At 42.4% G+C, this 14,415-nt stretch overlaps 1 protein-coding gene and 1 pseudogene across 1 annotated transcript; one reads left to right on the forward strand and one right to left on the reverse strand.

The window, feature by feature from the left end:
- The first annotated feature begins 2,229 nt into the window (after window positions 1-2,229).
- Window positions 2,230-3,978, forward strand: LOC124042720 (BET1 homolog). Its single transcript, XM_046360819.1, has 4 exons — window positions 2,230-2,395; window positions 2,721-2,827; window positions 2,946-3,002; window positions 3,236-3,978. Exons 1-4 carry the CDS (start codon window positions 2,377-2,379, stop codon window positions 3,389-3,391), a joined length of 339 nt encoding a protein of 112 aa, XP_046216775.1. The 5' UTR covers window positions 2,230-2,376; the 3' UTR covers window positions 3,392-3,978.
- Window positions 3,979-6,672: 2,694 nt separating this feature from the next.
- The window catches only part of LOC124043094, a 30,835-nt pseudogene continuing 23,092 nt past the window's right edge, over window positions 6,673-14,415 (reverse strand).

The following is a 14,415-nucleotide window of genomic DNA, read 5'->3' on the forward strand; positions in this document are numbered from 1 at the left end:
AACAGTTTGTGGGCACCATTTGTCACCGTTATAGTGCAATTAATGTATTGTTTAGTGTTGTGGCTTTGCTGGCATGCATCTAAAAAACGAATGTTGAGTTTCTCACCAAGGTTTACGTACTAAAACCGCCACTGTACTCTTCACAAGAGAGCATAAGTCTAGTGGAAGCAACTTTTACATCACTAATTCACCACCTCAATACTCTGGATAGAATGATCCTTTATTGATGTCACTTGTTAAATCCCCTTCAATCAGTGTAGACGAAGGGGAGGAGACGGGTTAAAGAAGGATTCTTAAGCCTTCAGACATGGATTGCGTATGTGTGCCATTCAGAGGGTGAATGGGTGCCTTTGAACGGGGTATGATAGTAGGTGCCAGGTGCACCGGTTTGATTGTGTCAAGAACTGCAACGCTGCTGGTTTTTTCAAGCTCAACTGTTTCCTGTGTGTATCAAGAATGGTCCACCACCCAAAGGACATCCAGCCAACTTGACACAACTGTGGGGAAGCATTGGAGTCAACATGGGCCAGCATCCCTGTGGAACACTTTCAACACCTTGTAGAGTCAACATGGGCCAGCATTCCTGTGGAACACTTTCAACACCTTGCAGAGTCCATGCCCTGATGAATTGAGGCTGTTCTGAAGGCAAAAGTGAGGGGTGCAACTCAATATTAGGAAGGTATTGCTAATGTTTTGTATACTCAGTGTACATCTGGCCTCATGAGTGCCATCTCTCCCTTTAAGGTTACCTCCATGACATGCTCTCTCCAACTCGTGTCATCCCTTACTAACGAAAGGGGGAGCCCCATAATTGGATAGTGAAACTCAAAATGTCACATTAACGAAGAGAAGATAATAGGAGCGAATGAGAGGTTATACCATCATGACTCACTAATCTGATCAATTTCTTCCTCATCAGTCATCAAACCTTACACCTCAATTACAGATGATATAGCTGCATCATCATGACTAACACTTCAGTTGCATATCATATTGCTACATCATCACGCTTAACACCACAGTTCCATATCATATTGCTACATCATCACGCATAACACCACAGTTCCATATCATATTGCTACATCATCACGCCTAACAACAGTTCCATATCAGTTCCATAGTTCCATATTGCTACATCATCACGCCTAACACCACAGTTCCATATCATATTGCTACATCATCACGCCTAACACCACAGTTCCATATCATATTGCTACATCATCACGCCTAACACCACAGTTCCATATCATATTGCTACATCATCACGCATAACACCACAGTTGCATATCATATTGCGGCGTCATCACGCCTAGATACTATTTTGTGCAGGGCCACTATTGGTGTGATCAAGGCGTTATGCCTCGATCACACCTTTAGTGTTAGAGCTAAATTGTGCGCAGCATCATCTGGATATGTGTGCAGATCAACATTCACCTTCTGCTACCATTTCTGTCAAGCCATCTATGCACAGTTTTGATGCATACTGTACGTTCGATAAATCCAACATATACACCACACAGAACGCACTGCAACTGCCTCTGGAACGCAATGCTGCAAGGCAAACGCAGTGTTCCATCGGATAGGAATGTACTTCTGATGTACCAAAATGCAATGATGTTGTTGGTGTGGTCGATGTGAACAGTAACAGATCACATTGCCAAAAAACGTAACTTCGTTTCCTACCCTCTTTGATATTGCTGCCCCAAAGATTTATGAATTAGAAGAATAGTAGAATGGAAATGAAGCTTCTTGATGGGATAAAGGTCAGAAATTTTGGTCAGGGAGTTGGTCAGCCATGGTTTGCCAGTGTTGTGATTAAATATTGGGTAAAATAATGAATTTCAAGAATTTATCTGCATTGTATGTTTGTTAGCTAGCAAGCCAACCAGTTTTAGAAGAATTGATTCCATAAATGTTTTTTTAACTGCCAATATGACAACATTCCATTCAAACAATGCAGTCAATCCACAGATTATAATCACCATGCTTGCACAGATGATCAATTCCTTTTGGGTTTTGTAGACTCCTAAAATAAAATTCCCCATTGTAGATTTTACATTTATTCTCTAATTTATCTATTTGTTTATGTCATGACATCCATTGCACTCGCTGTGACTGTTAATTGAGGGCAAATATTTTAAATTCGTTATTATTGCTCTCGGGTGCGGTGATGAAGTAAAAATATAATTGAATCCTCTGCGATGAAATTTTTGTAATTGCCTTATCGGCTTCCGTACGATGTCGTGGCGTTTCCGGTCTTGTTGAATTAGTGTTAGCTTGCCAGCTACCAACAAAAATAGCTACTGCTGCTCGGATAAAATCTCTGACATTAGCTATCACCTTAAAGATAGGACATCTCTGATAGAATACATCAAAATGCGACGCGCAGGTTTGGGTAAGTTTCTGTTTTAGTCCATCGTTTTCAATGGAGAACGCTCATTCGGGCTAGTTAGCAGGCTGGCTAGCTCACATATGTATAAAGAACCGGCTAGCTAGCTACTACACTTACTGACCAACTTGTTTTGGTAATTGTCATCATGGTTGCATTATAGCTAACTAGTGAACTGTCTTTTACCTACTTAGCTAAGTTACAATTTAATGCGTAAGCGTGTTACCCACACTGATGCTACTTGACAGGCCTTCATAGGTAACGTTAGCTAGATATTTCTAGTTTATTTAGCTAACGTAAGATCAATGATTTTATACATCATGTCAAACAGGCGAAGGAGGACCTGGAAATTATGTGGCCAGCGGGTACAGCGCGTATGAAGAGGAAAATGAACACTTACAAGAGGGTCTGAGAGCCAAAGTCAGCGCTTTGAAACATGTAAGCATGTCAATGTGTGCAGGGCTCCGGGAAATGATATAATATGGGGTTTAGAGATCTGGCTATCTCATATTGTTATCAAGTCCTCTGATTAACCTATTCCATGTTTGTCCTACAGCTGTCAATAGATATTGGAACCGAAGTGAAGTACCAGAACAAAATTTTGGATGATATGGTAAGGAAGTGAGTCATTGTCTGTCTACTCTGCATAAGTACACAGCAGCTCAATACCTAGTCACACACATCTCACTTTCTGTACCCCCTTCTGCCAGATTGCACAAATGAAAAAATAAGCTGAGTTGGCATCATTTCACGATATTGCACAACAGATCGGCTATTTCACAGAGCAATTCGTATCAGGACAGCAAAACATGTCACTGGATTGATTTTTTTTTCTTCTCCTAACAGGACTCAGACTTTGACTCAACTGGTGGTTTGCTGGGGGCCACCATTGGGAGAGTGAAGCAGCTTTCCAGGGGAAGCCAGACCAAGCTCCTGTGCTACATGCTGCTCTTCTGCCTCTTCGTCTTTACCCTCCTCTACTGGTTTATCAAACTGAGGTGATACATTACAGGAGGCCCCGGCTTTTCCCTCCCTGCCTCCGCCATAAGTCCACCACTGGATCAGAAGACCAGGATGATGACAATCAAATGTTAAAATCAAATTGTCACACGCGCCGAATACAAGTGTAGACCTTACGGTCAAATGCTTACTTAGGAGCACTTAACCAACAATGTGTGAATATGACAATAGGGGGTAATAATGCATGGCTGTTATTCATTTTAGACAGCCCTGATGGAATTAATAGACGCCACCATAAATTCACGATTGTAACAATGTCCATTAACGATGAGGTATGTTCTAGATTCATTTGTAACGGAGTGATCTAGTTAATTAGTGATCTGGTAAGGCTAAGCAGTAACATACAGTGCATTCAGAAAGTATTCAGACCGCTTGAATTTTTCAACATTTTGGTTACATTACACCATTCTAAAATTGAAAAGCTATTTAATCCATCTAAACGCTATCCCATAATGACAAAGCAAAAACAGGTTTAGACATTTCTGCAAATTCAATAAAAACAAAATGGATCACATTTACAGAAATATTCAGACCCATTACTCAGTACTTTGTTGAAGCACATTTGGCAGCGATTACAGCCTCAAGTCTTCCTTGGTATGACTCTACAAGCTTGGCACACCTGTATTTGGGGAGTTTCTCACATTCTTCTCTGCAGGTCCTCTCAAATCTGTCAGGTTGAATGGGGAGTGTTGCTGCACAGCTATTTTCAGGTCTCTCCAGAAATATTAGATCAGGTTCAAGTTTGGCCTCTGGCTAGGCCACTCAAGGACATTCAGAGACTTAGGGTCGTTGTCCTGTTGGAAGGTGAACCTTCGCCCCAGTCTGAGATCCTGAGCAGGTTTACATCAAGGTTCTCTGTTCTGTTCATCTTACCCTCAATCCTGACTAGTCTCCCAGTCCCTGCTGCTGCCAGGGTTTTCTCCAGATGTGATGCTTGACATTCAGACCAAACAGTTCAATCTTGTTTCATGGTCTTTAGGTGCCTTTTCAAACTCCAAGTGGGCTGTCTTGTGCCTTTTACTGAGTTGTGGCTTTCGTCTGGCCACTCTACCATAAAGGCCTGATTGGTGGAGTGCTGCAGAGATGGTGGTTCTTCTGGAAGGTTCTCCCATGTCCACAGAGAAACTCTGGAGCTCTGTCAGTGACCATCGAGTTCTTCATCACCTCCCTGACCAAGGCCCCAATTGCTCAGTTTGACCGGGCTGCCAGCTCTAAGAAGAGTCTTGGTGGTTCAAACTTCTTCCATTTAAGAATGATGGAGGCCATTTTATGTTCTTGGACATTAAATCCTGCAGACATTTTTTTGGTACCCTTCCCAGGATCTGTGCCTTGAAACAATCTCGGAGCTGTAAGGACAATTCCTTCAACCTCACGGCTTGCTTTTTGCTCTGACATGCACTGTCAACTGTGGGACCTTTATATAGACAAGTGTGTGCCTTTCCAGAATCATGTCCAATCAATTGAATTTACCACAGGTGGACTCTAATCAAGTTGTGGAAATATCTCGATCAATGGAAACAGGATGCACCTGAGCTCAATTTTGAGCCTCATAGCAGAAGGTCTGAATTAATAAGGTATATAGCAAAAATGTCAAATCTATTTTCACTTTGTCATTATGGGTATTGTGTGTAGATTTATGAGGGGGGGGGAATAATTTAATCCATTTTAGATTAAGGCTGTAACATAACAATGTGGGATAAGTCGAGGGTTCTGAATACTTTCCGAATGCACTGTATATACAAATGCGACTAAGCTCTCTAGTCACTGAGGAACTCTCCAGTGCATGATTCATAATGCTATTTGTATGCAAGTGAGATAGATGTCATGATCTTGAAGATATTGCTTGATCCAGTGTGACACTGACATTTGATCAATAGTGTTCAACTGTAGAGTTTCACTATAAACACACCTTGTTTATTTGTTTTGAGGAATAAATTTATAAGGCTACACTCACTTCAAAACATTTCCTATCCAGTCTACAGCGACCGTTCATCTCCACCACGTGAACTGAACAACTTTAATGTAAATGTGTTTTATATGTAAATAAACAAGATGTATGTTTTGAATTTGACTCAGCGAGTAAGATCCATTTCCCCACTTTCATTAAGTAGACGTGAACATATTCAGGCTCAGTTGAGGTGCAGTGTTTAGCTTATATACAAATAACGGTACATACTATTTATTGCATTCCTGAGATTATCTACAAATATTGGACCGAATCTGTGCTGACAAAAGTTGATTTTTGACATTGATTACAAATCCTTTCCACTTCACATTGAAAAGAACACACAATAATTATAAATTCACATCTGTAGGATGGGCTGTTTTCAATTGCTTTAAGGCAATGAATGGAATCGAAGTTATACTGAATAATCTTATGGGATGGAAATCTTATGCATGTTTCCCCAGGTTGGAACTATGGAGGAGATATCTGAAAAAATGTTTCTGGCTTGCCCTGTAGTCTAGTAGATGCATTATCATATTGTAAATGGAAAACTGCCCAATAGCCATGATGAGGGGTTAAATGGATTAATTTAAGATTTTATAAATTGCCCTTCAGTTCTTTGATTTCTAAGGCTACATTAAATTTCAGAAAATGTTTCTGTTCCTTCTGACCTTGTTCACTCCCCTTCACAGACTGGATAGATGTAAGCAAAATGGCAGAAACTAAGTTGAGGTATCGCTACCACCTATCCAGTCATTATAGATAAGTGAAAGAAAAGGAACTATGAGGTGATTAGATTCATCTGCACTGGGTAGGCGTGTTTTGCACCGGGTGAAAGTTGATTGCATTCGTTTTGGAACCGGGCTTGCCTCCCAGCGGGAGCCAGGTGCCCGGTTCAAAACCCACAGCGAAGTCGGCTCGAATCAGAAGTCACGTAATTACCACGTGGAGTAATGAGTAGGATTCTGTGTTTTCACATGCAAAAGTGATTGCTGTTGATAAAAACACTATCTGCCTTGTTTGAAAATTATAACATATATTTAATGGAAAGAGATGTTTCTGGACAACATACCATGCTGCCTTGTTGACAAAATGACAGTGGGGGAGATTACTGTTCAATTTGAGAAGAGTGCTCCTCCCTCACCGCTTTTGCCCATTTATGTCACAGGCCATAGACTTGTGTCCAGCGGCTCAGCATAATCCAATCCACCTAATGTTCTGGATTGACGTGTAGCTCAAGGGAAAGCAGCACTGTGACATCAATTCTTGTCTGGGGCCTTGGGTAGGGTGTCCACGTACTTGCAGATGATTGACATCATTACCTCATCAGCACCTCCTCCAATGGACAATAACCTGGCGCCTCTGCGAATAAAAAAGAAAAGAAAAACAAATTAACACTGGGGTCATTCAATGAAAGTTATAACCTATTCTTAAAAAACATGTAAACCACGTACTATTTTCGTCCATGAAGTACGACAATGGGGACTCTTTTCTGATTAGATGCTTCAATTATTAAAGTTTCATTTCCTGAGGAGCAAAATTACCAATCTGACCCAGATTGTTCATGGAATTAACTACTGTAGTATCGAAAGTCAACATCACTGTTGCGTAACTATATTGACAAAAAAATTGAATCAAATTGTATTTGTGACAATCTGTGTGCATGCATTAAAAGGCCCAGCCGCAAACAAAATTTCCCCATGGAAATCAGTCATTGTCCCAAATAGTACCATATTCCCTATGTAGTGCACTACATTTCACAATTTCCCCGTGTAGTGCACTACATTTGACCCTAGCCTTTTGGGTCCTGGTCAAAAGTAGTGCACTACATAGGGAATGAGGTGCCATTTGGGACGCATTCATTACCTTATCTTGAATAGACCCACCTGTGGAGCGATAGAGGAGGGAGTGCAGCAGCTCGATCTCTGTCTCCAGCTCAGCCAGTCTGAAGTGGACTGACTGGTGGTAGAGAACAGACATCTTGAAGATCTTCCTCTGTCTGGTGAACTGAATGGTGTCCTGGATGATGTTGTCCCTCATGGTTACAACTGAAGGGGGAATTAACAGTAATATAGAGACATTTTTTGTTTACAAGCAAATGTCACGTTTGAGGGGATTACGGTTGCATCACGGCCTGGTATGGGAATTGGTCCGTCTACGCCTGCAAGGCCCTCGAGCAGGTGGTTAAGAAGCCCCAGTACATCACTGGGACCATGCTCCCACCTATTCAGGAAATTTTCTCGAAACAATGCCTGAAGAAGGCCCACAGCATCATGAAGGACAAAACACACACCCCAGCCACTAGCTGTTCTCTTTCTTACTGTCGGGAAGATGGTATCAGAGCATGAGGTCTGATAGTGGTCCTTCTGTAGCTCAGTTGGTAGAGCATGGCGCTTGTAACGCCAGGGTAGTGGGTTCGATCCCCGGGACCACCCATACGTAGAATGTATGCACACATGACTGTAAGTCGCTTTGGATAAAAGCATCTGCTAAATGGCATATATTATTATTATTATATTATACCAACAGGCTCAGAGACAGTTTCTATCTACACTGAACAAAAAGCTTATTTCTCTCAAATTTTGTGCACAAATTTGCTTACATCCCTGTTAGTGAGCATTTCTACTTTGCCAAAATAATCCATCCACCTGACAGACGTGTCATATCAATAATCTGATTAAACAGCATGATCATTACACAGGTGCAACTTGTGCTGGGGAAAATAAAAGGCCACGCTAAAATGTGCAGTTTTGTCACACAACACAATTCCAAAGACGGCTCAAGTTTTGAGGGTGCATGTAATTGGCATTGTCATGACGTTGGCCTGGGGGTTGGTTTAGTCATAAATATCTCTTCCCCCCTTTTTCCTCTCTCTACCCTACTGATATGAAATTTGAAAACCCCTCGGTTAACATAGAGAATCTGGGAACATCAGAATCTAGTGATATTTGACCTTTTTATAGTTTTTAAAGAACTAATTAACCTGATTTTGTCAGATAGCAGCTCTATAGAGATGATAACTTGGAATTAAATAATAAAGTCATCAAATAAAACAAATGTAACATACGCAACAACTGAAATATTTTATTAAATTAAAGTTGTGAATAAACTGTGGTTAATAAGTGATAAGCAGTAATGGGCAGTCACTACCATCATGGGACTTTTATTCATTGTTTTATTCTGTGTTGTTACAGCATTCAACCCACATAATGCATAGCGCATTTAATGTTTAAAAAAAATATTGACATCAAAAAACGGGACTCTGGTCCCCTTCACGAAAGGCTGTGTACATCATAGAGCTCACAGTCCCGTGGGAAAACTCTGTTGAAGAGGCCTACGAGCGCAAGAAACTGCGTTACACAGAGTTGGCAGCAGACGCAACTCAGTGTGGCTGGAATGCAAAGGTCTGGCCAGTTGAAGTGGGATGCAGAGGATTCGTGGCTTCTTCCATCATCAGGTTGCTGAAAGAACTTGGAATCCATGGACAGGCTCTGCGGCAGACCGTCAGAGCAGTTTCTCAAGCAGCTGAAAGAGGCAGCCAGTGGATCTGGATCAAACGGAAGGACCCTTGCTGGGCTATAACTTCATGACCCCCCACCCCCACCTGAGAACCCAATTCAGATCCCTCCAACTTGAGGAGGGCATATGAGGTATGCGGTCAGCTGTATGGTTGGCTCAGGGAAGAGGACGCCCCTGCCTTGCATAGTCCCGTGGGACATCTTAATTGGGCATGGGACACAAGCTAAGGCTTGATTACCCTTTAGCTGGCCACCTTTGATGAGGGTCTTTAGTGATTAAAGGTCGAAACACCCACTGATTCGAAGGCACACTACTGAGGATGTGTCCCAAAATTGACATCTTACCCCAGTCTAAGAAATAAACCTCCCATGCCACTCTGTCAACATCACGGCATTCCATCTATTGGCACAATGGACAGTTTTTAACATCTCGTCCCGTGTTTTATGATTCTCAGCATTCAACCCACATAATGCATAGCGCATTTAATGTTTAAAAAAAATATTGACATCAAAAAACGTGATTTGCTCAGCAGTACTTGCTAGCTTGCTAGGTAATCAACCTCTGATGCAGTGGTTCTCAAACCTCTCCTTGCGGACCCCCAGCCATTCTATGGATTTGATCTATTCCAGAGCTAGCACACCTGATTCAACTTGACAACTAATCAGCAAACCCTTGATTAGATTAATCAGGGCTAAAACAAAATTGTCTGGAGGTCCTAGAGAACAGATTTGAGAACAACTGCTCTGATGACATCTGCGATGATTACCTGTTTGATTACATGTTTGTTAACTTGCATGAGCTGCATTTGAAATTGCATGTGATCGTATCCACTTCTAGGTAAACAAAGAGCTTTCTGATTCCAAACTGCCCGCTCTACTTTTCATGATGTGGCCGGGAAATGGGTCTATATATATATATACAGATAGTTGTTTGTCAATTGTATTACAGAGGGTGGAGTACGCAGAGGCTGTGATTAAGTTGCTGTGTGAGGAAGTTCATGTCCTATTTTATCCCCTCTTGTGTGAAACTGGTTTTAACTTGGAAGTGGGTGGATGATACAAATCAATGAGCATATACAGATATAACTGTCTGTCTATATGTCTGTATGTTTGTGTGTGTGTGTGTGTGTGTGTGTGTGTGTGTGTGTGTGTGTGTGTGTGTGTGTGTGTGTGTGTGTGTGTGTGTGTGTGTGTGTGTGTGTGTGTGTGTGTGTGTGTGTGTGTGTGTGTGTGTGTGTGTGTGTGTGTGTGTGTGTGTGTGTGTGTGTGTGTGTGTGTGTGTGTGTGTGTGTCTATGGGTTTGTGTTTAGTGTAACAGTCAATGAATAAATGGATAAGAAACTACTCAGACTGTTATCAAGCCCAGTCTAAATAATAATAGTAATTTGGTTACTTGCCCAAAGCTCTAACCACTAGGCTACAGTACCTGCCGCTCCTCATCAGCGCCTCCTCTAACAGACAGTATCCTGACGTCTCGCGTAATAAAAAGAAAACAGAAAAACGCAAATCGACAAATTAACTCTGGGGTCATTCAATTACAGTTATTACCTTGGCTACATTCTTAAAAACCATGGAAACCACATGCATTTTGTCCATGAAGTGCGACAATGGGAACTCTTTTCTGATTAGATGCCTAAATGAATTAGATTTCATTTCCTGAGCAAAATTACCAATCTGAATGTCCAGAATGTCCTTGGAATGAACTGAAAGTCAACTCTGCAGTGAAAAAAAAACAATGTTGTGTAACTGTATTGACTCTGATGTTTCTGAACTGGTTTAGCTTGGCTATGAACTTCCTTCTTTCGTCACACTGGCTGACATGCGGAAACCCTTTGAACCCATTATGAAAAATGACGTTTGGATTAAGTTTCAAATTGACAACGTCTCTCCTTGAACTAGAAACACTTTAAGGAATACCGGAAAACCCCCACAGACAGAAAGACAGAGTAGAGTATTGATGGGAAGGAGAGAGAGAGGCAGAGTGAGGGAGGGAGGAAAGAAACAGGACTGAATTGGAGAGGTTTGTTTACTATTGCCCACCGCCCAATGTCTCTCTTCCTGGAACTGCAGCATCTTTTATTTATTTTTTATTTATTTCACCTTTATTTAACCAGGTAGGCAAGTTGAGAACAAGTTCTCATTTACAATTACGACCTGGCCAAGATAAAGCAAAGCAGTTTGACACATACAACAATACAGAGTTACACATGGAGCAAAACAAACATAGTCAATAATACAGTATTAACAAGTCTATATACGATGTGAGCAAATGAGGTGAGTTAAGGGAGGTAAAGGCAAAAAAAGGCCATGGTGGTGAAGTAAATACAATATAGCAAGTAAAACACTGGAATGGTAGATTTGCAGTGGAAGAAAGTGCGAAGGTGAAATAAAAACAATGGTGTGCAAAGGAGCCTTGTAGATGACATGGAGCCAGTGGGTTTGGCGACGAGTATGAAGCGAGGGCCAGCCAACGAGAGCTTACAGGTCGCAATGGTGGGTATTTTATGGGGCTTTGTTGACAAAACGGATGGCACTGTGATAGACTGCATCCAATTTGTTGAGTAGGGTATTGGAGGCTATTTTGTAAATGACATCGCCGAAGTCGAGGATTGGTAGGATGGTCAGTTTTACAGGGGTATGTTTGGCAGCATGAGTGAAGGATGCTTTGTTGCGAAATAGGAAGCCAATTCTAGATTTAACTTTGGATTGGAGATGTTTGATGTGGGTCTGGAAGGAGAGTTTACAGTCTAACCAGACACCTAGGTATTTGTAGTTGTCCACGTATTCTAAGTCAGAGCCGTCCAGGTAGTGATGATGGACAGGCGGGCAGGTGCAGGCAGCGATCGGTTGAAGAGCATGCATTTAGTTTTACTTGTATTTAAGAGCAATTGGAGGCCACGGAAGGAGAGTTGTATGGCATTGAAGCTTGCCTGGAGGGTTGTTAAGACAGTGTCCAAAGAAGCGCCAGAAGTGTACAGAATGGTGTTGTCTGCATAAAGGTGCATTAGAGACTCACTAGCAGCAAGAGCGACATCATTGATGTATACAGAGAAGAGTCGGTCCAAGAATTTAACCCTGTGGCACCCCCATAGAGACTACCAGAGGTCCGGACCCTCCGATTTGACACACTGAACTCTATCAGAGAAGTAGTTGGCGAACCAGGCGAGGCAATCATTTGAGAAACCAAGGCTGTTGAGTCTGCTGATGAGGATATGGTGATTGACAGAGTCGAAAGCCTTGGCCAGATCAATGAATACGGCTGCACAGTAATGTTTCTTATCGATGGCGGTTAAGATATCGTTTAGGACCTTGAGCGTGGCTGAGGTGCACCCATGACCAGCTCTGAAACCAGATTGCACAGCAGAGAGGGTATGGTGAGATTCGAAATGGTCGGTTTGTTTACTTGGCTTTCAAAGACCTTAGAAAGGCAGGGTAGGATAGATATAGGTCTTTAACAGTTTGGGTCAAGAGTGTCCCCCCCTTTGAAGAGGAGGATGACCGCAGCGGCTTTCCAATCTTTGGGAATCTCAGACGACACGAAAGAGTGGTTGAACAGGCTGGCAACAATTTCGGCAGATAATTTTAGAAAGAAAGGGTCCAGATTGTCCAGCCCGGCTGATTTATAGGGGTCCAAATTTGGCAGCTCTTTCAGAACATTAGCTGACTGGATTTGGGAGAAGGATAAATGGGGAAGGCTTTGGCGAGTTGCTGTGGGGGGGTGCAGTGCTGTTGACCGGGGTAGGGGTAGCCAGGTGGAAAGCATGGCCAGCCGTAGAAAAATGCTTATTGAAATGTTCAATTATAGTGGATTTATCAGTGGTGACAGTGTTTCCTATCTTCAGTGCAGTGGGCAGCTGGGAGGAGGTGTTCTTATTCTCCATGGACTTTACAGTGTCCCAGAACTTTTTTGTTAGTGTTGCAGGAAGCAAATTTCTGCTTGAACAAGCTAGCCTTGGCTTTTCTAACTGCCTGTGTATAATGGTTTCTAGCTTCCATGAAAAGCTGCATATCACGGGGGCTGTTCAATGCTAATGCAGAACGCCATAGGATGTTTTTGTGTTGGTTAAGGGCAGTCAGGTCTGGGGAGAACCAAGGGCTATATTTGTTCCTGGTTCTAAATTTCTTGAATGGGGCATGCTTATTTAAGATAGTTAGGAAGGCATTTTAAAAAAAATAACCAGGCATCCTCTACTGACGGGATGAGATCAATATCCTTCCAGGATACCCCCGGCCAGGCTGATTAGAAAGGCCTGCTCACTGAAGTGTTTCAGGGAGCGTTTGACAGTGATGAGTGGAGGTCGTTTGACTGCTGACCCATTACGGATGCAGGCAATGAGGCAGTGATCGCTGAGATCTTGGTTGAAGACAGCAGAGCTGTATTTAGAGGGCAAGTTGGTTAGGATGATATCTATGTGGGTGCCCGTGTTTACGGCTTTGGGGTTGTACCTGGTAGGTTCATTGATAATTTGTGTGAGATTGAGAGCATCAAGCTTAGATTGTAGGATGGCTGGGGTGTTAAGCATGTTCCAGTTTAGGTCACCTAGCAGCACAAGCTCTGAAGATAGATGGGGGGGAATCAGTTCGCATATGGTGTCCAGAGCACAGCTGGGGGCAGAGGGTGGTCTATAGTAGGCGGCAATGGTGAGAGACTTTTTAGAGAGGTGGATTTTTAAAAGTAGAAGTTCAAATTGTTTGGGTACAGACCTGGATAGTAGGACAGAACTCGGCAGGCTATCTTTGCAGTAGATTGCAACACCACCCACTTTGGCAGTTCTATCTTTTCTGAAAATGTTATAGTTAGGGATGAAAATGTCAGAATGTTTGGTGGTCTTTCTAAGCCAGGATTCAGACACAGCTAGAACATCCAGGTTGGCAGAGTGTGCTAAAGCAGTGAATAAAACAAACTTAGGGAGGAGGCTTCTAATGTTAACATGCTTGAAACCAAGGCTATCATGGTTACAGAAGTCATCAAAAGAGCCACCTGGGGAATAGGAGTGGAGCTAGGCACTGCAGGGCCTGGATTCACCTCTACATCACCAGAGGAAAAGAGGAGGAGTAGGATAAGGGTACGGCTAAAAGCAATGAGAATTGGTTGTTTAGAATGTCTGGAACAGAGAGTAAAAGGAGATTTCTGGGGGCGATAAAATAGCTTCAAGGTGTAATGTACAGACAAAGGTATGGTAAGATGTGAATACAGTGGAGGTAAACCTAGGTATTGAGTGATGATGAGAGAGATATTGTCTCTAGAAACATCATTGAAACCAGGAGATGTCATTGCATGTGTGGGTGGTGGAACTAATAGGTTGGATAAGGTATAGTGAGCAGGATTAGAGGCTCTACAGTGAAATAAGCCAATAAACACTAACCAGAACAGCAATGGACAAGGCATATTGACATTAAGGAGAGGCATGCTTAGTCGAGTGATCAAAAGGGTCCAGTGAATAGTGAGGTTGGTTGGGGTCACAGCGATTCAGACAGCTAGTCGGGCCAACGGTAGCAAGCTAGCATAGGATGGAGGTCTGTTTTTAGCCACCTCGTGCGTT

Source organism: Oncorhynchus gorbuscha, linkage group LG09, assembly GCF_021184085.1.
Source record: "Oncorhynchus gorbuscha isolate QuinsamMale2020 ecotype Even-year linkage group LG09, OgorEven_v1.0, whole genome shotgun sequence".
In the NCBI taxonomy this organism is placed as follows: Eukaryota; Metazoa; Chordata; class Actinopteri; order Salmoniformes; family Salmonidae; genus Oncorhynchus; species Oncorhynchus gorbuscha.

Coding starts and splice junctions, on each gene's coding strand:
- LOC124042720 (XM_046360819.1), top strand. Junction 2,828..2,945: donor AAGTCAGCGCTTTGAAACAT/GTAAGCATGTCA, acceptor TTTGTCCTACAG/CTGTCAATAGATATTGGAAC. Junction 3,003..3,235: donor ACAAAATTTTGGATGATATG/GTAAGGAAGTGA, acceptor TTCTCCTAACAG/GACTCAGACTTTGACTCAAC.